Source organism: Spermophilus citellus, assembly GCF_964194105.1.
Source record: "Spermophilus citellus genome assembly, chromosome: 8".
Lineage (NCBI taxonomy): Eukaryota > Metazoa > Chordata > Mammalia > Rodentia > Sciuridae > Spermophilus > Spermophilus citellus.
The window spans coordinates 99,618,534-99,645,337 of NC_138189.1; the positions used below are offsets into that span (position 1 = coordinate 99,618,534).

Genomic DNA, 26,804 nt, shown 5'->3' on the forward strand with positions numbered 1-26,804 from the left:
ACAAGCAGCAAAGAAAGGTGGTTTTCAGAAAGAAGCATCAAGATGAAACAGAAGCAGAAAGGAGACAAGAACAGAGGATGCACAGTCCTATGAAATGCAGAGGGCTGGTCTCGTGCTTAGCTCCCAGGTCTTGAATCTGTGAGACTAGCTGTGCTTTGTTTCATCTGCGGATGCTTGGGAGCTTCCTTTTGTGCTCTTACTGTCAGATTTTTTTCCCCACTACTCTCTTGAATTATTTTATGCAAGATTGAGTAAATTTTTATTAATTGCAACCTAATAATCCCCAAAGTGGAATTATAGTACATATATATATATTTTTTTCTTACAGTTTCATTTCATATAAAATCACCAGAACCAAAGTGTATGAATAATAATAATAAAAACACTTCAATTTTATAAAGAACTTCTCAATCTTGATGTAGACATCCAATTGAGAAACCCTAAGCAACTGTCTTCACATGATATCCATCACAGGACCAGATCATGTCAAATGGTCACTAATTAATTCTCCAACATCTTTTTTTCCCAATCAAACCTGAATGCATGTATGTGGTTAACTTGAACTTAAAGGAAATATACTTATTTGCTCAAGAACTTCTGGATTAATTTGCCTTATTTGTTCCTTGTTTGGAATTTTTCTGTATTTTTATTTGTTCCAAATTCAGTGTTTCTTTATATACTTGAACTCTTGATTGGAAGGAAAACTTGAAATGGTTTAAGCAAGAAGAAAAAGGGGAGGGGGCAGAATGAGAAACGTATTGCCTTTCATAATCTCTTAACTTTGCCTCTCTCCTACCTTATATCTTACCAATTAAGATATTTTGACAAAAGGAGACCTCCTTATTCCCAAAGTTTCCAGCAAATGCTCCACTCTGTTGCTAAGAACCATTTTGTAGACAGGGATAGAATGTTCCATGTTGCTAGGTCCGGATCCTGTGTGTGCTGTCAGAGATATGGGAAGTAAGAACAGGGCAATGGAGGTTGGCTGGGAGGCTTATGCAGAGACAGCCCCTGTGTCCACCCAAAATGTCATCCATTTCAGTCTTCTGTGTCCATCTCAGCTCTCACAGCTTTTTGTTAGTTAGTTTGTTTGTTTTGATTTGTTTTTGTTTTAATATCACAGATTGAACCCAGAACCCAGGGGTACTTAATCATTGATCCCTAGCCCCAGCACTTTTTTTGTATTTTATTTAGAGAAAGGGTCTCACTGAGTTGCTTAGTTCCTCCAAATTTGCTGAGGCTGACTTTGAACTGGTGATCCTCCTGCCTCAGCCTCCTGAGCTGCTGGGCATGAGCCACCTTGCCCAACTCAGTTTTTTTTTTTTTTCTTATTGTTTCGGCAGTGGCTATTGGCCTACTCATTCTTATTTGCTGATAGAGCTTTATCTTTCAAAGGTGATCCAGCTATTCAAACATCATTTATCCAGTCTTATGAGCTGAGACCTTTCCTGTGATATGATTCAAAGAAAACCTGCAGATTTCTTTCTTTTATCAAATGTTTCCTCCCCTTACCTGACACAGAGATGCACTTTTTTTGGTCTTAGGGGTCTTGCAGTTTTCCAGTTTTATTTAAACACAAATGTATTCTTAGGGAAGTCATCCTGTAAGCCACTGAGCTTATGCCCTACCAGAGATCAATTGATCACTAGTGTTGTGCTTTGGAGTGAGGTGTCCCCAAAAAACTCAAGTGTCAGACAATGCAAGAAGGTTCAGAGAAGAAATGATTGGGTTGTGAGAGTCTGAATTCAGTGAATTAATCCCCTATAGGGATTAACTGAGTGGTAACTGAAGGTGGTTAGGGGGGTGGCTAGAGGGTCATTGTGGGTGTGCCTTTGGGGTATATGTTTGGTGAGCTGAGCTTAGTCTCTCTGCTCTCTGATCATCATATAAGCTGCTTCTCTCTGCCACATTCTTCTGCAATGATGTTCAGCCTCACCTTGAGCCCTGAGGATTGAAGGCAGCTGTCGAAGGACTGAGACCTGTATAATGGTGAGCCCCCAAGTAAACTTTTCCTCCTCTACAATTATTCTTGTTGGGTCTTTTAGTCACAGTAGTGAAAATGCTGACTAAAACAGCTAGTAATAAAACAGTTTTCTGAAGGGAAGTGACTAAGGAATGCAGAATACTAGATAATTTTTATTGTTACAGTATCAAATATTACTTGATTTAACTCTACAATTTTCCTATAATTATTCCTGCATTAAGACATCTTGTGAAGCTGGGGTTGTGGCTTAGTGGTGGAACGCTTGCTTTGTTAGACCCTGGGTTCAATCCTCAGCACCACATAAAAATAAATGAATAAAATAAAATTATTGCGAAAAAAAAAGACATCTTGTACGATTCTTCAATTTCAATAAAAAAACACAGACAAATTATGTTGGATATAAGAGACAAGAAACAAACTAAAAAAAAGATTTCTTATTCATAAGAGCTGAGAAAAATAAAAGCATTTCAAGTGCCAAACCACAAGAAGACAAAGACAAGATATAGTGGCTACCGTAAGTGTTTGTAGGATCAGGACTCCACGTCAGAGAAAGACAATGTTATTATCTTTATGCATTTTTCTTATAAAAAACTTATTTTAAAATAGCAGATGTTGAGATCATAAAAATATTATGAAATAAAAGCACAAAGCAGAGATGATTTATTGCTTAAGATTGAAGAGGATTTAATTAAGTCGTAATGATACCTTCTCCATGCTTGGCACTGATCTGACTGTTAAGATAGATTGATACATAAAATAAACTAAAAACTTTACTTTCCCTGAGCTTATAGTAGAGGACATATATCATAATCAATGTAATAAACCATTAAAATACATAGAAAAATATAAACTTTCAAATGACATGGGAAAAAAGGATAGAGTACGTTATAGAAATAATGGTGCAATATAAAATAAAGTAGATTTGATTGGGAAGATGACATTTGGGCAAAGACTTGAAACTGGCGAGGGGGTGAGCCACATGGAAGGCAGAGCCACATGAAAAGCCAGTGCCAAGGTGCCAGGTAAGGATGTATCAGGAGGGTTAAGAAATGGAAAGGGGGTTGGGATGTTTGGATGGAATGAACAAAGAGAGTGGGGGAGAAGAGAACAGAATGGATATCATTACACATTTTATACCAAAATACTTTATGAGAAGATGATCATCATGTCCTCTGAGGTTCTAAAAGTTTAGCTACTACATTTTTTAAAGTGTGTTTTGCTTAGTAAATACAACTAGATCAACAAAATCTGAGCTATGATCTTCTTTGGTTAGATATTTTTAGCCATTTTAAACCTCCTTGATTTTGAACCTCATCTTATAAGTAGATGTAAACCATTTCCTAAATTGATGTTGCTTTCTTGCATTTTAGAGCAATGCTTGAGAAAGTCTGTTTTCTTTAGGATACAAGGATGCAGACGTGCTGTATGTCACTGGGCAGCCACAACACTGGACAATAATGAGGGCATAGCCTTGTTGCAAATTACGTCTAAGAGAGTGGATACCTGCAAACAATCTCCCTCTAGTGTCCAAGAAGGAAAATGTGCGACTTTTATTGAAGTGGAATGTGTTGGAAGTAGTCCCGGGCTGGAGTTCATTTTGGGACTTACCACTGAAATTTTTTGCAATGGGGATCCCATTATTAATCAGAATTTTCAATAAGGGAAGAGGTTTGATTCCATCATTGTGACATAACTTACTAGATGCTGAAGTTTATCTAAGATCAGTGTACTATGTGTGCTTGTCAATTTGTACTTAAGATTCTATGTATACTTTATTTCATAACATTTGTCACTATCAAAGTCTGGATAGAGACAAAGTGTTTTGAAAAAAATATTATGAAAACAGAAAATCAAAGGTTTTTTTTTGCTTACTTTGATATAGTTTGGATTTTCTCTCCTGATAATTTATTCATAGGCCTTCCCCTACACCAAGTGACACAATTATTGCTTTCTTCTCTCAGGAAATGCGAATGCCTAGGGGACAGTAATTTATTTCATGTTCACTTAGGTGAAACACAAGAAAACAAGTGTGTGGCTGAAAATAAAATACTGCATTCCAAAATGGATCGTATGCCATTATTTGTTTCTCTTAGAAGTAAATTGAGAATTGATAGAATTTTTTTGATTGATCGACTTTCGGGTTTTATAAAAATTATTTTACTAACTGGTTTTAAAGTCAAGCTTTTCCCCCAATAGGCCTTGAGTTATTACTCAGTGTTTCTGGGTATTTTTAAGTTATGCTCTTATCTACTCAAATAATACTGAAATAAAAGTATATCTTAAAATACATATGAATAAAACAGAAAGAGAAAATGAGCTACAAAAAATTAAATAATATTAAAACGTAAACAATAAAAAACTAAAAGTTTCCCTTTGCCAACCCCATTTCCCTCAATCCAACCTCCCTTCCCAGGAGTCTGACTTTCATTCAAATGTTGAATGCTGTGCCCATGTATACCAACACAGACTATGTTTTGGTTTTTTATTCTTACGTAACTGTATAGTTAACTGGGAAAGAGTTGCAAATGATTTTATTTATTCATATTGCCCCATCTCTCTATTTTTTTACTAACATACTTGCCTATCCATGTATAATATATCTGTCTGCCTCACCTTATCTAGTAAGTTCCTTCTATCCATCATTCATCTCCATCTCTTTCTGCTTATTTGCATATTGTCTAATCAAAGATAAATTTTTCTCTCAGTTCACAAGACAGAAAATATCGCTCTTACAGTCTGAGTTTGTATCTTCTTCTATCAAGAACTCCCAAGACGCACTTTGTTTCACAAGGAATGCAAGAACTCATGGGCCTTGCTGTATTGGATCAAATGGGACACCAAATTCATCTACTGTGCTCAGGAAGACAGATGGCATTGTATGAAAATGACCAACCAAATCCTTGTCCTGCAGTCATAAGAAACAGATGACAGGCAGTTCTCAAAGAAATAGTTTCTCTGGGATAGAGATAAGGATATGCACTTCTTGGGCATTCAGTTCAGTTAAGTGTCTACTTATTAGTAAACCTCCTCTTTCAAAGACTCAATTTAGGGATAAAACCTACCTCTCAAAGATGGTCTCTAGCTTCTGGGCCCATATTATCATTATCCATTATCCTCTATATAGAGTACTGCCTTGTGATCTGAAGCAATTAAAATACCTAACTAGTGATGAACTGGAAATGTCCACATGACCCAGCTTCAACAGTTACCAACTCATGACCTACCCGGTTGACCTATGCTCTAATTCACTTATTCCTCCCCTGAACTGAACTCATTTATTTAAGATTCATGCAATACAATCATTTAATACATCTCCTGTCTTTGAATTTACAAGTTTCCTCCTCTGAACACCCTTTTTCCTTGTGGCTTGTTATTGTTATTGCTGCTGCTGTTCATAAAAACTGGGTCATTTGCTATATAGTTTCTCACTATAAGATTTGACTGCTTCCATCCCCATAGTGAAACACATCAATCACATTCACCTATATATCTGAAATTGGGTACTTCAATCTGGAGGATTGATGAGATTTAAGTTAAATTCTATGACAAGACTGTATGAAAGGTGGTTATGTGACCTACTTAAATGAAGCAACCCATAACAGTTGGGTTTCACAGTTTCGGTAGCATTATCAAACACTGGTGATGTGATGATGACCTAGATTCCACCAATCCTTAGGGATTGCAATGTGATAATAGTCTATCATTTATTTTCATGTATGGAAATACCTGAAATTTGAGCAAAGAATTTCCTAGAGAAGGAAAACTTCTCAACAATTTATTTGGTTATTCTGAGGAATCGTGAAAATAGAAGAGATAAATAGATACTTACTTTTCAAAAAGAGAGGACAGATGCTTACTTTTCACCCTTTATCAGTCTTAAAAATAATTATCTGGTTACTTTGTATTCTCCAGAGGTGATGGATGATCTTTAAAATATTATGATGAATGATGGTCCAACTACATTTTATCAGTTTTAATACATTGCAGTTATCACCCAATTACTGCTTAATTTCTCAGTGTAGACTCTATGTTGGCTCCTAGATCCTTGACATGATTTCAGTTGTCTTTTATAATTTCCTTGCTCTCAATCTTATCAAGATGATAGATCAATTTTGTACATTTCTCATCTCAGACTTGCAGTAAGCCTTTTCTCAAAAAAAGCCCTGGAATTTTTAGCAGGAAGTTTAGAGTAATAAAAAATGTAAATTCTGGTATACATGGTTTGTTTTTATTTAGCCTCCTAAAGCTTACATGTGTCCCTTCTTTTTCCAGTACCCCAAATTCCAGTCTCAGACTGCATAAATGTAATTACTATCCCATAGAAGCCACAGAACAATGCAACCCTGCAGTAGTCCAGCTAGGCTGCCCAAGTCCGGCTAGGCAAAATAACAGAGAGGTGACAAGCAACTTGAAGGTTGAAGCAGGAACTACTTTATTGACAGTGAACTCAGCAGGAACTGAGAACTCAAAGTAGCGGGCACCCAGGGTAGCAGGAGCCGCCTCTCTGCCGGACTGCAGAGGTAGATATATCCAACTAATTACACACAGCTTAACTTAATTGACATAATCTTGACACAGCAGTCAGTAATTAAGGAATCCTCATCATCTTAATGGCTTGCTGGCGTTACTTCACAAGCCACTCCTCTTGGCATACTGCCAGGCACCATCTTAACTTGGTTGTGGCCCTCATCACAACCCTACCTCTTAGAATATGATTATTGAAAATTGTTTAATAATGAAAAATTATTTCATAATTACATAATATTAATATGACTACAAAGACAACTCTTAGGATATAAGTCTAGTTTATATCCATGGACACCTTTAAACTGTTTCTGTTCACCTTTGAGTTTTGTGGTTTATAGCAAAGACATATATAGCTATATTAATATATATTCCAACATACTCTTTCCTAGATACATGATAGCATATATGTTTGTTTTATACATGTGTGTTTTCTTCCTTCCTTTTCTTTTTTAAAGAGAGAGAGAGAGAGAGAGAGAGAGAATTTTTTTAATATTTATTTTTCAGTTTTTGGTGGACACAACATCTTTGTTTGTATGTGGTGCTGAGGATCGAACCCGGGCCGCATGCATGCCAGGCGAGCACGCTACCACTTGAGCCACATCCCCAGCCCATCTTTTCTTTTCTCTTCTTTTTTGTATTAAGGATTGAACCCAGGAATGTTTTGCTACTGAACTACATCATCAGCCTATTTTTTTTTTTTCGAGAAAGGATCTTGCTAAATTGCTGAGGCTGACCTGAAACTTGGGATTCTCCTGCCCCAGTCTGCTGAGTCGCTGGGATTACAGGCATGTGCCATTGTTTTTATTTTTATTTTTACTTGGTGATATGTTTTGAAAGTCATATAATAGTAATAGATAAAGATATTGCTCATTTATTTTTATAGATGTAAAGTATTCCATTATGTACTATGAATATGTCCTGAGTTTCTTCCACCATCAACATTTGTATTGTTTACAGTCCTTAGATATTACAAAATGTTACAATGAATACCCATGTGTCTATGTCTTTTCTTATTTTTACTAGTATATCTTGGAATAGATTCTTGAAAGTGTGATTACACTGACTTAAAGAGCAAATGCATGAGCAATATAGCTAGATAACCAAATTCCCCTCCATGTGAAATGATGCCATTGTATATTGCCAACATGTGTGAGGGCACTTGTTTTTGTAACTTGCTGCAGAGATATTGTCAAGCAGTTGGATTTTTACAATCGATAGGTAAGAAATGGTACTCTGGTATAATTTCAAATTTCATTAATTTTATATGACATTTTAAAATATGTTTTTTAAAAATCTAAATTTTTTGTCTAGACTTGCAGTTAATATATCTAGGCTATTTTTTTATTTTTGTTGGACTTTTCCTTTTTCCTTTTTAGAATCTCTTTATATATTAGGGATATTCACCACTTGTACCTGATATAAAATGAAAATATTTTTTCTGTTTTTCATTAACCTTTTAACTTGACTTCTGGTGATTTTTGCCATGGGGAAAAAGTCATTTTTATAAAATCAAATATTCTAATCTTTTCCTTTACTTCTCCTGAATCTTAAGTCAAAAGTAAGAATGCCCTGTTAAGAAGGAATTCACATTATAAAGAAATTCATCTATGTTTTCTTTTTACCTTTTACACTGTTTCATTTCTGCTATATTTAAATTTTTATGCTTTTAGAATATATTATTTGGAGTGTGAAGAAATGGATCCAATTGTAACTTTGCTCATATAAATTAATGCTTCTTATTAAAAACTCATCCTTCCTCCACAGATATGTCTATCAGTTGCTTCTATCACATATATTAAAAGATTATATGCAATTGACTCTATTTTGGAGTTTTCTATTGTATAATGTTTGTGTTATAGATTGGAGGTTGAACATCCCCAAAGTTCTATGTATTAAAGGATGGGTCCCCAGGGTGGTGGTATTGAGAAGTGGTGAAACCTGTCAAAGGTGGGGCCTTGTGGGAGGACTTTATGTAATTGGGGACATCCCTTGAAGGGAACTGTAGGATCCAGCCCTCCCTCTTTCTCTCTGTTGCTTTTTGGTTCATGATGTAAGCAGTTTTGCTCCACCACATGCTCCCTACCAAAACTATCCAGCACTCTACCTAGGGCCCAAAGGAACAAGTCCCCTAGATCATAGACTGAAACATACAAAAATTGTGAACTAAATAAGCCTTTGCTTTTATCAGTTAATTATGTCGTGTATTTGTTATAGTACAGGAATCTGGCTGATACAGTCTGTGTGTGTTTATGGGCCAATAAAAAATAAACCTCTTTCTCAGAGGCTTGAATTTCTGGTAGGTATGCCTCTATCCTTCCAAATTGTATTCTTCTCATTTAGAATTTCCTTGATTGTACTTTGTTACTCTCCCAAAAGATTTTTGATGCAATATAATACATTTTATAAATAAAATTTCCCAGGAACTTCAGGAAAAAGAAACCTGTTGCATTTTGTGAAACTGTATCAAATTGATATATTAACTCAGGAATAATGGACATCTTTGTGATGTTAACTCTTCTACTCCAAGAACACAACTTTCTATTTGTTTATTTTTATAGTTTTCATCATTCATAAGTAGTACAGTTATTTTGTGTTAATTTTTTTATACTTCAGGTTATCTTTATTATGTTATTAGTTTTTGGCGATTGACAGGAAGTCTTCTATTGTAACTTCTAAATGTTTTTTTTTCTTTTATGAAAGGACTATTAATATTAAATATTTAGTATTCAAAACTATTTCTTTAGTAAGTTTGTTTTTGGTGTTTTCTAGATATGTACGTATGTCATCTACAAATAAAAGTAATTTTATTTATACTTACTAATTCTTATGGCCATAATTAAGTTTTCTAGCTTAATTCAATGTTACCTCTAACATTAGTTAGAAGTTCTCACATCAGTGGAGATGGCAGGCCTCCTTGACGTACTTCTAACTTTCTCATTTAAACATCAAATGAATCTCTATTAAGTAACAATTGTAACTTTTATAATGAGGCATATATCCATGCACACAAATCCATAAATCCTCAATTTATTGAGTAATTTTTAATATGAGTGGTATCGTTGAATGTTTCTGAACACTTTCTCAGCACCTATGGAAATGTTCATGTAACTTTTCTTCTTACTTCTATTATACTAGTGGCACACACTTATGGATTTCCTAAATTTACATTTCTAAATAAATCTCTTTAGTCATGGTGTACTATTTAAGAGGGCTATTGGATTTACTTTATTACTATTTTCCTTACGATTGCATCACATCAATATTCACAAGAAAACTGGTCTCTTTACTCTCTCTTTCTCACACAATTTATTATTTCATATAGTCATTATGTAATACCATGTTTCTCTCTGAAGACCATCATGTAGTCTTTGTCCTACAGGTAATTGCATATTAAATACCAATCCTATTTCAATGTTTCTCCAGTCACTGTGATTGTCTTAATCATGTTTTCTGGTGAATTTCTAATGAAGGGCTTATGTGGTAGTATTCTTTGTCATACATTCAAAAACCATCTTATTTGGAAACTTGTACATGAAGATCAGTTTAGCTGAATTCAAAACCCTTGGTTCGCACTTCCTTTCTTTGAATATATTAAATGTTACTTGTCTTCTGATAAAAAAAATAGATATTGAAATATCACTTGTAGGTGGTTGAATCTTTCTCCCCCCTACCCAGAGGATTTTCTTTATTAATTCAATATTTTAACTACAGTATGTTATGACATTGGATTTATTTTAACGTGTGAAAGTTTATAATATGTAATTTCAACTCTTTCTGTTTTTGTCATTTTAGGAAAAACTTTTAAATTCTTGTTTTTAGTTTGTTTTGTTCTATTCCTTGGGTTATCTTATTTGGGCAAAGCTATTATAACTGTGTTGTATCTTCCTTTTCTTTCATACTTATTATTTTTCTTAAGCTTAAAAAAAACTCTTCCTTTTCCTTTTTTATTTACAACTTTTCTAATTTTATCTGTTTGCATCTTATAGTTCTCAGAAAGCATTCTATGTTGCTTTTTTGTTTTTTCCAGTTTAATCTTCATTTTTTGGTAAAAGCTTTTTGTGTGACATCCCCTTTCAAATCTTTGTTTTTTAGAAACATACCATTAGAACTTTTCTAAGTTTGATTTATGATGCTTGTTCATAGCTCTAATATTTTTCTTATTTTTTTTTTTTTTTGGAGTATTCTGAAACATTAAGTTGCTGGTTTGGAGTGTTTTCTGGGCATTTGGTCTGTCTTGCCTCTAGTGATGCCATTCTAGTCCTTATTCTGCTTTTGCTCATATTAAATTTATACAGGATTGGGCCACAGTGCTCTCTGATTTCCTACTTTTAAGTCAAATAAGTTTTCTTTGCTCTTTGCCATAAAAGGCAAAGAGGGTTGGGACAGAACTACTTTTCTAGCTCTATGTCTCTTGGCATTTCCTCTTCTATTGTTCTTATGAATTGGTCTTTAACAAGGTCTCTTATTTTTGAGCTCTGCTTCCTCCCCCTGCTCAATTTTATGCAGAGTTTGTTTCTCTTTTCCCCTGTTGTCCCTCATCTGCTCATTTGGATTCTATTCCCAACAATCTCTCCACACTGAGGGGCTTTGCTCCTTGATTTAGGGCCCACAGGAAACATTTCCTTTCTCATTCTACTCTTCCCCTCTTAGTAGTATGATTTCCACTGTGGACCTGTTAGAGAGCTGAGGAATCTCTTCTTAAGAGTCCCATGACTTTCCTTCAAACTCCTTCTTTCACAGAAATGGACATTAAGTAGGTCTCAAGGTGAGTGATTTCGTTCCTTCATCTTCTTACCTAATCTTATCAGGATGTCTCTCTGTGTTGTTGTTTTGGGTTTTGTTGTCTTCAGGTCTTTTATTCTGAATTTATGTGGCACCATAGGAATTAGAAAAACTACACCATCATGAGTTTCCAGCTTCTACCTTCAGATTTTTATTGATACAATATTTTTAAAACCAGCAGCTCCTGCCTGCTTGCTTACTCAGGGTTGGGCTGCTTTAATTGATGGTTCTTCATAAAGAGGTAAAGTCAGGATGAAGTGAGTCCGGATAGAAACAGCTCACTGAAGTAGATTTTGAAAGAACTAGAACAAAAAGATGCAAACACTTTAGGGTGGTAGATAGTTCTAATGGGCAGAAGTACTGAAGGTCCTTGGATTTTGTTGCATGTCCCACATACATGGATTTAGAGGCATTACTGAGACTGGGTTCCTTAGAGGCATTCTAGCAGTAAATGGCCACTGAAGCAGAAAATCAGATGACCATGCCCTATTTATAAGTAAGTGACAGATATTGTATAAATTAAAATTAGCAGTCTTAAGCTGTGTTTATACTTGGCTTAAGAGAATAAAGAGTGTTGGAGTGTAACAAATATAACTTTTGTTTGGACCTTCCTTCTGTGGCCTTCTTAAATGAATAACCTCCTAAATTATGTTGACATGTAACAGGAAAATTAGGTAATTCAGTGATTTTCAAACTAGTACTTAGAAGATCCTAACTGCATTTCACCCTTTGATTCTAGAAAGGTTCCCACTTTACATATCCCTGGTCCAATTCTACCTAGCACTTGAGGAGTGAAAAAAATATATCCAAGATTATGAAACAAAATGTAGTTATCAAACTGAATAATTTTATTATATGCTAAGATCATTATTTATACAGTTTGAAATATGAAATGCAAATTGACCAGATTTAACAATATCAGTTTCTTATTAATGAAAAAATACAACATTAGTATTGAAGAACAAGGCTAACACAATTTTAGCTGTAACATGTAAACAGTGGTAATTTTCTAGAAGATTTTTGATTTATGACATATACAAACCTGCACATATATTCTCAACACTAATAACCAAAATGCATTTTATGGATTTCAGGATGAACAACAATAAAAAAAAATGAAACTTGATCTTATTCCAACACAGATTTCTTGATAATTTAAAGACTAAGTGGTCAAGAGTACATATATTAAAAAATGATTTCATGAGCAGTTTCAGTGAAATTAGATATTCCCACTGGTTTCATACATTTAGCACTGTCTTGAATTAATTAAAGGTACTGTGATTCCAAGTGACTATTAATTTACTGAGTAAATTGAACAAATCAAATTAAATAAATGGACAAATTAAGTTAGTAACAGAACAACTTGCTGATTGCTCCATCACTCCATTTTTGGTTGCTGCTTCTTTTTCCTTTGATCTACAGTAATTTTATTTTTGTATCATGGACTCTTGTGGTTTATTGTTTCCATCTTTCATTAACTAGGTACTTTTTAAAAAATGTAGAAATGACCTTATCTCGTTGGCAAATATCACTTATTATTTGTTCTTTTTCAGGGCCCCAGTGGAATTCTGACAGCCACATTCAGTCTCTATTAGCTGAGTTCAAATTTAGCCATAAGTCCCATACAGAGGGAAGGTATGTGGGGATAAGTGCATGGAGTACTGCATATGTGGCATATGTGAAGGGCGCCTGAGTGGTAAACCACCCTCCTCCTGCTAGGCCGGTGAGCTGCAATCCACTTACCCATAGGCACATCCCTGGGCATGAGGCCACATGTTATAGTCCCTGCATTTGCTCCAGGGCCCACTCCTCGACTGGTCGCTGCAAGGACAGCTAGCAAGAAATTGTATTGGTGAGTATGTAGACATGGTAATTGCTTCCGGCTTGGTCTCTGGAGGTCTTGATTAGCTACTCCACAGCCACACTCTCCTCTACCCTGTTCTGTGGACCTCCTTGCTGGATAAGAGAGGGACCATGCAGCGGTGAGACAGTTAATATCATTAACATTCACCCAGAAGCTAAATGGTAATAGGAAAAATTTAAATAATTAATTTAGGTAGATGCATAACATAGTTCCCTTGTTAAGTTTGGGAACTGGTAAACTGCCATATGGAAATGTCTTTTGTATGGAAATATTACTTACCCCCCAAATGTTTTAATATGTATGCTGTCTATAAGTCCATCTAGTAGAGGCTAAATCGCATCTCCCACCTCCCAAACTTATATGTGAAGCACTAACTCCCAGTACTTCAGAATGTAATCATATTTGGACATAAACTTTTTAAGAAGTAATTAAGTTAAAATGAGGTTCCCTTCACTACCAGATGGGCTCTCAGTATGCTGCCCAGGCTGGTCTCCAACTCCTGAACTTAAGAGATCCCATCACCTCAACCTCCCAAGCCCTGGGACCACAAGTGTGCACCATTAAACCTGGCAAAATCCATTGTGACTGGTGTCCTTATAAGAAGAAGAAATTTAGACACAGACTGAGGGACGACCATGTGAGAATGTAGTGATGAGGCAGCAACCTAAACCAAGGAGAGAGTCCTCAGAGGAAAGCTGCTAATCTTATTGTGGACTGCTAACCTGTGTAATGGTGGGAAAATAAAATCCTATTGTTTAAACCACTAAGTCAGTGGTGGTAGTACTTTGTCATGGAAGCTGTAGAAATTGAACAGAGCATTCTTAGAGCAAATGACCTCCTTAGATTCTTTGCTAAGTGATCATTTAGTTCTCTGAGGTCACCACACTAGGAAAAGCTGCAGTACATGTATTTATTTATCATATTATTGTATGTTATTTGCAGCCCATTACCAAGTCACTTTTCTTAGTTTCTTCAGAAGAACCAGCTTTGGTTCCTGGGGTGGGATCAAAGACACCTCAGTATCTTCTGATGGCTCCCTTCCCTCCTGTGCGTTTTACACGTGTCCATACCAGGTTTCTTTTGCCATAAATGAGGACTTACCATGTTGAAAGCTACTCTTTGCTCAGTAGTATTTTAACATTGGATTGTGTATGTATCATTTTAAAGGTATGAGATATAGGGTACAAATAAGAAATAACACAGGTAAACTATTTAACAATCCTGGCAGTACAATAGTAAACATTCAAGATATTTGGTTATTGCCATTATTTTTATTATTGCTATGTATTACAAACCAGTTACTTATAAAATTCCTTAGGTTGAATGAAGTTTCATATCTTGATTTTTTCACATCCCAAACTGTTTTGAGTTTAGGTATTATAACTCCTATTGCTAAAGTATCAAAAAGTAAAATCCATTATAAATAATCTTCCAAAGATAAATTAATCACATTTTATATTTTCTGTTACCAAGCCCAGTTATGTTTTCACACAGATTTTTGAGTCACCATTTGAGAGTCTATTTTCTTATTTTTTTAAAATAGTTTTTCCATCTGTACAACAATTTATTTTATTTGTGGTGTGAGTATAGTTTTTTCCATATTCATTAGTCATGGATTCAGATAGCCAATCAATAACAATCATTGTACCATGATTGGATTAGCTACCCTAAGTCTTCCTATTTTTAAATATTTTTAGATATTCCTCACTTCAAATTAGCCCAATCATTTCTGACTGAATTAAATTGCCAGATTTTGAATAGTTTCCCCTTTTGAGTAATGTTTGTTTTGGAAATATTTGTAATAACAACAACAGGGTAAAAAATCAATCAATCCATCCTGTTGTTGGCAGGTTGAGGGTTTAGAGTATCATACTCAACTCACTGTGGTTTCCAAATCCGAGCAGTTAATCGTTGATTAAAACCAACTGATCAACCAACATGATTCCCCTCCCCAAATAACAACAGTAACAAAAATAGGCATTTAAAACTTAAAATTTAAAAAGAACATTAAAAAAAAGTTAATGTTTCTGTATCCCTCTCCTCTAAGGTCTTATCAAAGACTATGGCTTTCAGCATTTTTGTGTGAATTCTCAAAAATCCAGGAGATCTCATCTTGTAACTGAAACTTAAGAAATAAACATACTTCCTTTTCATGTCTAAGTGTTATTCGGTACTTGAGTATTATTTCCAAAGGTGAACCTGCCAGAACTCAACAGGGAAAATAAATGGATCACAGAGAAAGAGATACAATACATAGAACCCATAGAAATCATGTCTCATTAAAGGAAGGTTTTGGTGTTGAATGCAGTCACTTACATACATGCACAAGAATCATGAAAAGTTCATCAATGTCTGTTTCAGTTTATATATTTTACATTTTTGTTAATTCAGTTCAGGCTATAGATGAAAGATCTTTTCTAATAAGTTTCTTTCATTTGGGTTTCAGGTAAAGTAATGGGAAAATGACTAATTTTTCAAGGTTCAAAAATAATTTACTGAGCAATTATTGTGTTTCTGATTAATTTACTATGAAATCCCATGAAACATTTCACTTTTTAATGTTTGTGTCAAGCACACCTGGTGACCCAAATATAAGCAATGAGAATTTTTCTCTTCAGCTGGTCCTGTTGTCCATAAGATAGACAGGAGACAGTTAACAGGAACTAAGACAGGGAGCAAATATGAGATGTAATTTTTCATATCTGATATGGAAATTATTTCCATCAAGAAACACAAAAGATTTATAAGGTAACAGTAATAGTGTGCCTCTATTAAAATAAAAAAAAATGTAATTGAAAGCAACACAGGCTACTGGTTCTCTTTAGGCAGGAGGAGAAACACAGAACTCCTGTGAGATAAGATCCACAGTGTGAATACTACTAGACTATGGGACCAGGCAGTTTGGTTTGCTACAGATAGGGGGAACTCACATAACCTTATTTTCCAGATCCTTTACTATCAAGATCCATCCATAGATCTATCCACATCATGGAGGATTCTGTGTGTGCAAATTGATTTGGGGTCCTATAGAACTTATCAGATAGTAGTTTCTCTTCCTAAGTTTGCCCCAGTATAACACTTCTGTTCTTACTGACCTAAGTGACCATGCATGGGTCATTTCTTTGGTTTGATCTCCAAAGTAGAAGCATTGTATCTATGTACACTATCAAAATGTACATATAAATTCTGAAATATGCTTCTAGGAACATCTTTAATCTTTTCATTTCCATAGTCTCAAGAATTTGAGCTACTTGGAAAGTTGCAATTATCAAGAAAAGATTGAACTCAGTGTCAAAATTCAGTACTGGATGAGAATAGAGGAAGGATCTGAACAACAAGTTCTGAGAGATCCTAGAGGCAAATATCAGTGAGTTAAGGCCTTGACCAGGAGCTTATGCCTGGCCAGAACTAAGGCCTCCACCCCACACCTGCATCTCAGAACCCCAAGCTTAATAAAATGTGAAGTGAATGCATGAACAACTGCTAAATAGACCATTGTAGGAAGTACTGATTCAGGGAGAGAGATGGTAGGAAGAAAAATAGTAAGAAGTAGTAAACAAGATTAAAATGACAAAATGTGCATTTAACTTACCTTTGGAGTTGGTTATTCAGAATGAAACTAGGCTTTTGAAACACCCACTGAGAAAGTTGTGGCTTTTCTTTGGAACCAGATTGACCCCACAGAGAAACAGAAAGAAGAGGAAATGTTCAGTCAAAGACCAAATACCCACGCAGCAGTTTCCTTCTGCCCAGGATAATGCTGTTTTTACTTGTATACATCTTGTTTTTATATATTTACTCTCTATGTTATTACCAATGACATAAAATTTAATTTTTCTCCAAATAAAATATAAAACTTGTGTCTTCCTACTCAGGGGAACACACAAGGGTGGGAGGAATGCATGGGATTATGACAGTAATCTAAAGGATTAGGTTTATTTGCAGTTAGTTGATTTTGTGTATGCATATCTACTTGTCTACATGGGTTATGTGTGTTTGTGTCTGTCTGTCAAATAATTTTACAGAAAGCATTTGGGTCATGAACAAAATTAGTCATTACCTCTTTTTTAGTCTAAGGTGTAGTTGTATATGTTTTAACAATTGATTCCATATGTGTAGTTTTGTTTCACATGGGAGAATATTTGAGCAACTACATTTCATGCAAACTTTGATTTTAACTGTATTTGTAAAAGTTGGCTTCGGAAGCTTGTAGAGTGTTGCATAGGTGTCTTGAGAAAATCTTTTTATACTGAGAAGTTCTTGAGTCAATGCTGTACTTGATATTAATTTTTGTTTAGCAGTATATTCAAGAAGTTAGTCCTATGTGTACCTGGAATATTATTTTGGTTGGAGGTAAAGAAAGTGGGAAGTGACAGAAATAGACAAAGTATCTTCAAACATTCTCTTCATTCATTTGAATTTTTCTTCAACAAGTTTTAATCCCTGTTTAGTTGTGTACTTAAAACAAAACAAAACAAACCAAAAACCTCACAACTTGCTGTAAATGAACAATTGATTACAGGGTTTGGTGGCAGGTCAGGAAGAGAAACATGTATAATCGGAGCTGTCTGGGACAGATCAACACTAAAAAGCTCACTTTAGGTTTTTAGCAGTGTTTGGTGAAAAATAAAGGAGTCACTTACCTTTTCACTGAGTGACTTGTTAAATTCGTGTTCCTAAATACGCTGGTGTTTGCCAGAATCAGTTGTCAAAGTTAAGTCTGAAAATTCTAAAGGGAAAGTTGTTAGAATCCTGTCCTCCCTGGTAGCCATCACTAACACCAAGTGGTGACTCAATCCCTCGATTTTTTCTGCTCCAGGACATTCTGCAAAGGAGAAATGCAACAACTTTTGAACAACCCCCTGCATCACTTTGGAAACCTTGACAATTGCTAATCAAAGCTCACCAGCAGTTTCCAGGACAGCTAGTCTCATAGTGTTCCCCCGTCCGTCTCGCCGCTGCCACTGGCGCCCCCAAGCGCCTGGCGCCTGCGTTTACTACCTTCCACCTTGGAAGAAGGGAACTGCAACTGGGGAGCCTTAAGGATGGACCTCAAAGACTTCCCTTAGAATTTCCCAGGGGGCAGGGGATAGAAAACAGAGGAAGTCAGAACCCCCACCGCGTCCATTCCTGCCTGGGGTTTCCTCTTTGCAAAGAAGGCAGTTGCCAAGCACTGTGAAGATGCCCATTCAAGCTGCGAGGTCCAATCTCTTGGAACATATCCCCGGGACATCTCTTCCTCACAGTCCCTCAGATACACAGATACACTAAGTGTGGTGGGGTTAGGCATGGATAAGGAGGAAACTGAAAAGACCAAACCCTTTGGAGCAGGAGAATTATCTTTCCCCTTCTGGTTCTCTCCTTCCCCATCCCCAAATCTCCCTCTGGATCCCTCCGGCACCTGCTAGCGCACCTATATGGCGCCAGCCCTATGCACTCTTTGGGAGGGACAGGTTAAAATCAAATTTGAGCGCACACAGAACACAATATTAACGCCCATAAGTTTGCTTCTTTAAAGTCTCTATACTGCTTTTCTAGCGCTCCTCGCCTAGTCAGAGACTGAGGATGTGTGGGAGTATATTAAGGAAGGAAAGTGGCGGTCATGACACGTGGGGACAGCTTGCCCCTCTCCTTTAACACATTTGCCCTCCGCCTGTTTCCAAAGGTCCATCTACTCCTTGGAGCTGTGGTCAGTAATTGGGAGCCTCATGTTCTTCTAGGGGTAAATCTCATTTTTTTCCCCCCAACTGTGGAAGAGGAATGGGAGGTTGAGCAGCGGGAGAAAAAGTAGAGGAAGCCGAGAAAGGAGCTGCAGCAGCAGGGTGTAAGGAGGGCGGGGAGCGGGCGGGGGTGAGAGAAACGTTTTCACTCTTTGTCACTCTTGAATTGGGGGCGGAGGAAAAGCCCACTGTGGAAAGCTATAAAAAGCAAAGAGGGCGGGGGGAGAGGAGAGGAGAGGAGAGGAGAGGAGAGGAGAGGAGAGGGAAGGAGAGGGAAGGAGAGGAGAGGAGAGAGAAGGAGAGGGGAAGGGAGAGTGAGAGAGAGAGAGAGAGAGGGAGAGAGAGGGAGCGCACGAGTGCCAGAGTACTACTAGTCCGCGCGGAGCGCAAGTGGGCTCCCAGGGCATCGCAGTGTCGCTGCTCACAGGGGTGGTTACCCTGTGTGAATCAGAAGCAAGCGCCTCAGAGTGACTGTGAGATCGAGCGTGGGGGACATCAGCTCCTCTCGGATCTCCAGGGTCCGGTCTGGAGGCGATTCTGATTCCCCGTTATACAGCCTGATAACCTGCAAAGTTTGAGACATTAAGAATAGGAAAAAAGAGAAGAGAAACCCAACCGAGACCAAAGGCGAAGAAACTGTTGCAGACCTGCTGATCAGTTAAGAGAAGGACTGAACCGTGGAGATTTCGCAGTGAACTCTGAGGTGCAAAGCACGGACCAACCCCAGCGGTGCTGGGTCTTCTAGCACCTTGGGTCACGCCTCCTTGGCGAGAAGGCGCCTCGCCTTTGATCGCTTGCAGTTACTGCAGAAACTTCCTGCCCTGGTGGAGAAGCGGGTGCTCGCTCCAGGCTTAAGGCGTGAGACTGAGTTCATTGGGTCTTTGGTCCCCGAACCAGGAAGGGTTGAGGGAACAGTGTCTGCGAGCCCTCTGCGCCCCACGGGACGGGTCCGGTGTTGGGCTCCTTCTTACCCCTTCATTCGCATCCCTCCGGGCTTTGCGCCTCCCCGGAACACCTCGCCGGGAGATGGCCGCGTCGGTGCGGGGCAAGGATTCGTCCCGCTGCCTACTCCTACTGGCCGCGGTGCTGATGGTGGAGAGCTCACAGCTCAGCAGCTCGCGGACCAAACTCAACTCTATCAAGTCCTCTCTGGGCGGGGAGACGCCTGCCCAGGCCGCCAATCGATCTGCGGGCATATACCAAGGACTGGCTTTCGGCGGCAGTAAGAAGGGCAAAAACCTGGGGCAGGTAGGAAAATGTAAACACACTCTTGAGCCAGGGGAGATAGGGACCAGCGCTTTTGCGCGCGCTCCCTTTGCCTTTAAGCCTGTTAATAATCAGAGCGCGACTTCAGATGTGGCGCGCCCACCGCTGGGGAGGGTGTCCCCAAAGTTGAGTCTGCACTGGCGCGGGTGTCTGGGTGTTTGTTGCTTGCATGGAGTGGGAGGGTTACGGTTCTGCCTCACATTTGCTTCGGGATGTGGGCACCTATTAAAACCTAGTGCATTCCAAGAGGATGCAGCTGATGAAGATATTATCTGTCCTATAGCAACTATTACTTGCTAGGCACTATTTTAGGCGCTTTACATGTTCACAAGTTCAGTGTTCACAACTCAATACGACAGGCGCTGTTGCTCTTCTATTCCACAATGGAGTAATTGAGTCACTGAGAGATTAGTGATTTGCCCCAGGCGCACAGCTGGTGTAAGTGGCAGAGCAGAATTTCAGACTGGGCAGAGTCCAGATCCTGGGCCCCCATTACATGTTACAGTTTTAAGGGATTTACCTCTTTTCAGGTTCTCCTCTCCCAACAACTTTCTTCCTTCAAAGAAGTAAAGTCACTGGTAGAAAACAGCTCGATTGATGCACTTTTCTCACTCCTGTAGAATTGTAAATAAATCAACCATGAAGAAGCAAAATGATGAGGTGCAATGACAGCGTCCTAAGCGCCGGCGATAGAACAAGGACACCAGAGACGTTTTTGTGAGAGGGAACATCCTGTGGGCGATTGCGTCTCTGTGTCACACAGACAATTACATTGACAAACAGTTGCACAAATAGATACCTACAGAGCCGCAAGCGCGCACTGTGGGCACCAACTGTGGCCAGCGCACAGCGGCCAGGAGAGGGGGCTCTGTGGGTACTGAGAACCACAACAGCTCCACCTTCTGCTCCTTTTGTGGCAGGCCAAAACCAAAAGCCAGTTTGGCAAACAGCACACGCACCTCGCACAGCACGTGTCAGCCCCAGTGGCGACCCATGCCCGGTAGATCTTTGTTTTCTTGCTTCCTCAGAGGCGTCTGCAGATGTGGTTCCGAGTGCAGAAAGTCCTCCATCGCCTCTGCTTACAGCCCAGGCGGCAGGGTGAAGGATGACAGCCAGCCTGGTGCTGGTTGGTCAGCCAGGGAAACTCAAATAGTAGCTTGGCCCCCTACTGCCCTCTCACGGGACAGTTTTGCTAGTTTTGCAGTTTGAGAATGTTTCCCAGGTTTGAAAATGTCAAACATTTCGGCTATTTTCTCAAAGGATTGCAAGGTCTGTAATCACAGTCTTTCTCTCTTCCTTCCTTCCCTCCCTCCCTCCCTGCCTTCCACCTTCCTTTCTTCCTTCCTTTCTCTCTTATTTCGTTTAGGGACTTAAAGAAAATAAGCTATGCACGTATGTACTTATGCACTTACTAGGAAACCTTGGCGTATACTTATGAAACCTTTGCGCATCCTAACACACATTCATATGCCTCAGCTCTTGTATGACAGCACTCATACCCTTTTCCTCTTCCTGGGAAACACCCTGACACTTTCAACAGCAATGAACCTAATGGACTCTTGGAAGTCCATCATGAAATGGAATAAGGGTTAGAAAGAATGTATACTCTTAATCTAAACCAGAGGACTTTTTTTTTTTTTTTTTAACGCTACTGACTTCTAACTCCACATTATCAGTTTAACCTAGCGGTATGTATAGTCCTACAAAGAGATAGGGACCCGATTATCTTTTGAGGTTGCTTTCAATTCTACTCCATGTATATTCCGGGAGTTCATATAAAGCTCATTTTGTTTCTATCATGCAGTTGGACCCCCATACCTGATGTTCCTCTGTCAAATGATGAGTTATGTTAGCATTGTCACTAGCCATGGCCTTACAGAGTAGACTGATGAACACATCTCAGAATGCCGCATCCTCTTTTACGTTTTGTAGTATACCTGCTTGTAAATAGTTACACACTATGTATAATTATTTTGGTATTCCTCCAAGGATTTACTTGATTATGTTGCTTAGAGTTTAATCTAAAGCAGAGGGCTTCTGATTTCTAACTCTACTTGCTCTCCTCAAATGGAAGTTTTATTTATTTATTTTACAAATGAGTTGAATTTCTGATATGTCCTCCATAAGTTGGCAGTTCTATGAAATGGGTTTCATTATATGTACTTATGTAGCAGGTCCTTAAAATTTGACATTATGTTTTTGAGAAGATTGTAACATATTGCAGTTAACAGTAAAGCAAAACAAAATGTTGGATCCAATAGAAGGAGGATAGATGGACTACATTTTGTATACTCTACCTCCCCACCTTGTCTAACAGATGGTCTAAAACATACTATTGTGAAGAACCAAATAGATTTTCTCTTTGGAGCAGAAAGAGGAATTATTTGTATACTGGTTAGTCTTGCTATTTTTTTTTTATTCCACCTAGTTATGTAGTCACCCAAATCTTAGTATTCTTGTTTTCAAAAACAGCATGTAAGTGATAAACACACTGAAAGAGGGAAGAAGGCACTTCCATTTATACGGAAATCTCTTGACTTGAAATTAAAATGCTCTGAATTTTTATCTTTCATAACAACAAAATATGGTAGAGAAGATTGGAAGCCAAGTGTCAAATAATCAAAGTATCTAATTATATGCTGTCATCCTGAGGCCTAATGAGTTTGATTTTCCCAACCCCTTTGTCCATGATTGATGATGTTGAAATATATGCCATTCAGAGATACAGGAATAAGAAACTTTAGGATGCAACTTCAAGTTGGCAGGTTAAAAGATTTGCCTTTCATCATTTTTGTCTTAAATGGAAATTTAACAAATATTTAATTTAATTTTTCGGGATAGAAAATTAAAATAAAAATTTTACTGCCGTTGCTGAAGAAATTTTTTGAAGAAATTTTAAAATTCCCTAATCTCAAATGTGAAAATGAGAATAAATGGTATCCACAATTCATTTGATTCACTCTAGACTGATTTCGTATGAAGAGAAACATTCTTATTTATAGGGTTTCTGTTTGTTCTATGGTCATGGTGGATTATTTGTAAATTACTCCTAGAAAATGTGTCCTTAAATTTTAAGAAAGATTTATAGGGCCCAGAGATAAGCCATATTGTTCTCCAAAGGCATTAAAATTCTCATTCTTAGATTTTCTTTTACAGACACAGTTTTGAGTTACAACAGAAACCGACATAGAAAATTGAGAGTGGTAGCATTCAAATGGTTGACACAGAATTAGCAAAAAATATTTTATTGCATAATTTACATTAATTTTTAATTTGATTTTTCATTTGCAGCTACTGCTAATGGGTTTTTAAAGGTAGTGCATGTAGGTATATATATCTTGGGATAAATTAATTTGCACGACTGTTGCATATATATATGTGTGTGTGTGTGTGTGTGTGTGTGTGTGTGTGTGTATATATTTATATATTTAACACCTAAAGAAAGTATTTCAAATGTTCAAAATCAAAACTAGTTTTAAACAAAATTTTCAATATCACATGGATAAATATATTTGATTAAGTATACCATTGTTTAACATCACCTCTGGAGTTTGAGGTGTTGAATTTTTAGGCAACCTTTGAAACTAATTATTAAAAATGTCCAAGCAATGAAAAAAATCATTTTGCTTTTATGATTCACACTTTTTATGTGACTGTAAAACTTTCTAGAGTTGTTTTTCTAATAACTTCTTATTCTTTACTCATTGCTTCGTTTTATTGAGACTAGTAGCTGAATTTAATTTGAATACAATGTAGTATTTTGAAATTATTTTAAAAGGGATGAGTAGAACAATGACAAAACAACTTTATTTTAAATGTAGGCAAACATCTTGGCCTGTATCTTTAAAGAGAATCTGAAACTGTTTAAAGTAAATTCAGATTTCATGATTTTCTAATATAACTTGTACACTTGAAGAACAATGGATTAGAAGGAGTTATGTGTTAGAATAAATTCTTAAAATATATTGAAACAGAACTTGAGGGAGTTATTAGAAATAATTGTTGTTTGTAGATTGCATCTATAAGATAAAATGCTATTGAAATACCCTAAGCAGTCTAATTTGGTAAGTGATCTCTTCACTTTCTGAAATTATTTGTGACATTTTTTTTTAAGCCACAGTCAACTTTCCCCTGCTAAAGAGTAAATAATCTACTTATTCTTTCTGGATATTCACTGACATTAAAAACAAATATTTTTAAGGTTAAAATTTTCAAAAGAACTTGAAATATTTGGTAACAGTCTACATTATGATTCCTTTTCTTTCATTCTAAATCATGGAGATTGATAGTCGATACAAGTGGAAGGTTACCTCACAAATAGAAAGAAAGGAATTTTAATAATAATCTAAGTATCCATTAATTTATTTTTGTGCTAGACTCAAGAGAGCAAGAGGACAAGGTGCATTAACTCACTCCAGCTGTGACACTGACCCTTCTATAGTCTTCTTTAGTTTTCATTCTGAACAAACTTCTGCCCCCTGTCCTCATTCCCAGAATGTTTCAAATCTATAGTTTTATAAAGATAAGGCAATAACATGAAGGGTAACGGGTTCATTTTATTTAAGGGGAATAGTGGTACTTTTCTTTTTTCTCCATAATCAATTTAAATGTATAATAAAGTCATTTGTGAAGTTTTAGAAGAAATACCCTTAATATATTTACTTTTTTTAGTCACGGCTACACGTTTTTTGATATTGAAGCAACATCAAAATGAATTACTGTCTTATTTCTGCTTGTCACTCCCTGACAATCTGTTAAAGTTGTTTTAGTTCATTATATTTCTAGTTGCTCATCTATTAAAAAAAAGATAAACTGCTTGTAGCTATTTATCTAATTATTGAAAAGATTTCTATGACATTTGTATCTGTGTGAGCCTTGTACTGAGTCATTTTTAAAATCTGAAGCAAAAGCCAAAAGAAAATAAGATTAATAATAATTAGTGGATAGATATTTGCATTTTGTGACATTGCTTTAAGATGACCTGGAAAGATTAAATATGGAATGCATATCAAACATTTAATATTACATATAAGGTGAGTGGAGGTCAATTTTGTCTTTCTTTTCTCTTTCTCTTACTTTTGCCAGGAATTAGAGCAAAACATCATATTTTTTCTCTAATTGTTTTGTTAGGCTAAATATAAACCATTCAAACAAAGAGGTCAATTGATATAAAATTTGGGAGTTTTTTTTTTTTTTGATAGGAACATCTGTCCACAGGAAGAAAAGTCACCATCGAAATATTTAAAGAGTGGCTTCCTAATGAGTGTCTCATGCTGACTTGGGTCACTGCCCACTTTGGGTTCAAACCAATGATGGGAAGGCCATGAATAACACCAATATCTAATCAGATGTCCTTTGGAGAGTTTATCTCATAAATTCTTTTCTGAGAGATAGTAAATCAAATCAGATAAACTTTTAAGACTAGGAATTTCAATATTGTATCTAAATTGTTATATTTTAACTCAAGTAATTAATTTGTGCAGCACTAAAAACAGAATTGCAATTCTAGCACATATTCTACAATGATTGAATCTGTACAACAGGTTACTTTTGTGGGTTCTTAATGCTAATTTATATCTATCTACTTACTCCAAAAACAGAAATGCAGAAATGAAATCAGAAAATACCAAAAAGTAGTAAATTTTAAAAATATTTTTACTTTTCTCACTGAAATGGAACAATGTATATCAGATATATTTAAACATGTTTTTCAGTATCTAGTTTTATTAGTTGATTCACTGATGTATTTATAATTTGGTACACAGAATAGATTAAATGTGTCATAATGATACTTTTAACTGTCCTTACCCTGTCTAAAATGAATTTAAAAATTAATGAATAAGTAAGCACTTTAAATGGCAAAACAAATCAAAGCATTACAATCAGGGGAAGTGGCTTCTAAATGTGGTTAACACCCCTGCCCCAAACCTATCCTAAGAGAGGCTTGCTTTCCATATAATACTTTATCTTGTGGAATAAGATAAAGCACATGTTAATTCTTCTGGGGAATGGATGAATTGAGTGATCTTAAGATGTTTTATTCCTTAAACTGACTTGCAAGTGGTTATGGCACACATTAAATTATAGTAAGACGTACCATGGATTGATCATTTACTCTGTGCCAGGTACAACTCCAGATGCTTAGGTTGCATTAACTCTTTTGATCCTGTAAACAGCCTTTTGAGGCTAATCCTAATCTCACTCTTCTTTTAATAAATGAAATATTTGATAAATTATGGAAACATTAATTTTCAAGAGACAGAGAAAGATTATGCCACTTGTTTACTTCACATAGAAATACGGTAATAAAGCTAAAGCTTAAACCTAAGCAATTCAGTGTTTTAACCTGTATACTCAATTACCTGGCTATGTTGCTGCAACATAGTAAACTTACTCTTGGTTTAAGAAGGAACATTGGGCTTTTCTTTTACTTCCTAATGACATGGGTATAACCCCAGGTTTATTGAAAGCCACAATGAAACCCAAACCCACTATTTCTGCCAAAAGCTACTCTGGGTAGCCTAAAGAATGTTAGAATTCCATGGATACAAAGCAGTACATGATTTTCATCTCAGCCTCCACTTATCACCCTGTCAGAGTACTTCACTGTTGTCAAGGAAAACCCACCCTACCCCACCCCAAAACATCTCTTTCTGATTGA

General features: G+C 36.8%; 1 protein-coding gene and 3 long non-coding RNA genes across 4 annotated transcripts in view; 1 reads left to right on the forward strand and 3 right to left on the reverse strand.

Annotated features, from left to right (window-relative positions):
- Positions 1 to 16,458: 16,458 nt before the first annotated feature.
- Positions 16,459 to 18,171, reverse strand: LOC308654225. The gene is made up of 3 exons (XR_014023198.1): positions 17,801 to 18,171; positions 16,750 to 16,816; positions 16,459 to 16,508 (listed from the first exon to the last, which is right to left on the reverse strand). It is a non-coding gene; the product is annotated as an uncharacterized lncRNA (long non-coding RNA).
- Positions 18,172 to 19,014: 843 nt separating this feature from the next.
- Positions 19,015 to 19,662, reverse strand: LOC308654227. The gene is made up of 2 exons (XR_014023200.1): positions 19,525 to 19,662; positions 19,015 to 19,442 (listed from the first exon to the last, which is right to left on the reverse strand). It is a non-coding gene; the product is annotated as an uncharacterized lncRNA (long non-coding RNA).
- Positions 19,663 to 19,903: 241 nt separating this feature from the next.
- Positions 19,904 to 26,804, forward strand: part of DKK2 (dickkopf WNT signaling pathway inhibitor 2) — a gene marked incomplete at its 5' end in the record, with an annotated part of 97,623 nt that continues 90,722 nt past the window's right edge. Inside the window, one exon of the mRNA XM_081303402.1 lies at positions 19,904 to 20,125. Within this exon, the coding sequence (XP_081159528.1) occupies positions 19,904 to 20,125 (222 nt within the window). The remainder of the gene's footprint in view (positions 20,126 to 26,804) is intronic.
- LOC308654226 lies at positions 19,980 to 21,433 on the reverse strand. The gene is made up of 3 exons (XR_014023199.1): positions 21,103 to 21,433; positions 20,664 to 20,757; positions 19,980 to 20,116 (listed from the first exon to the last, which is right to left on the reverse strand). It is a non-coding gene; the product is annotated as an uncharacterized lncRNA (long non-coding RNA).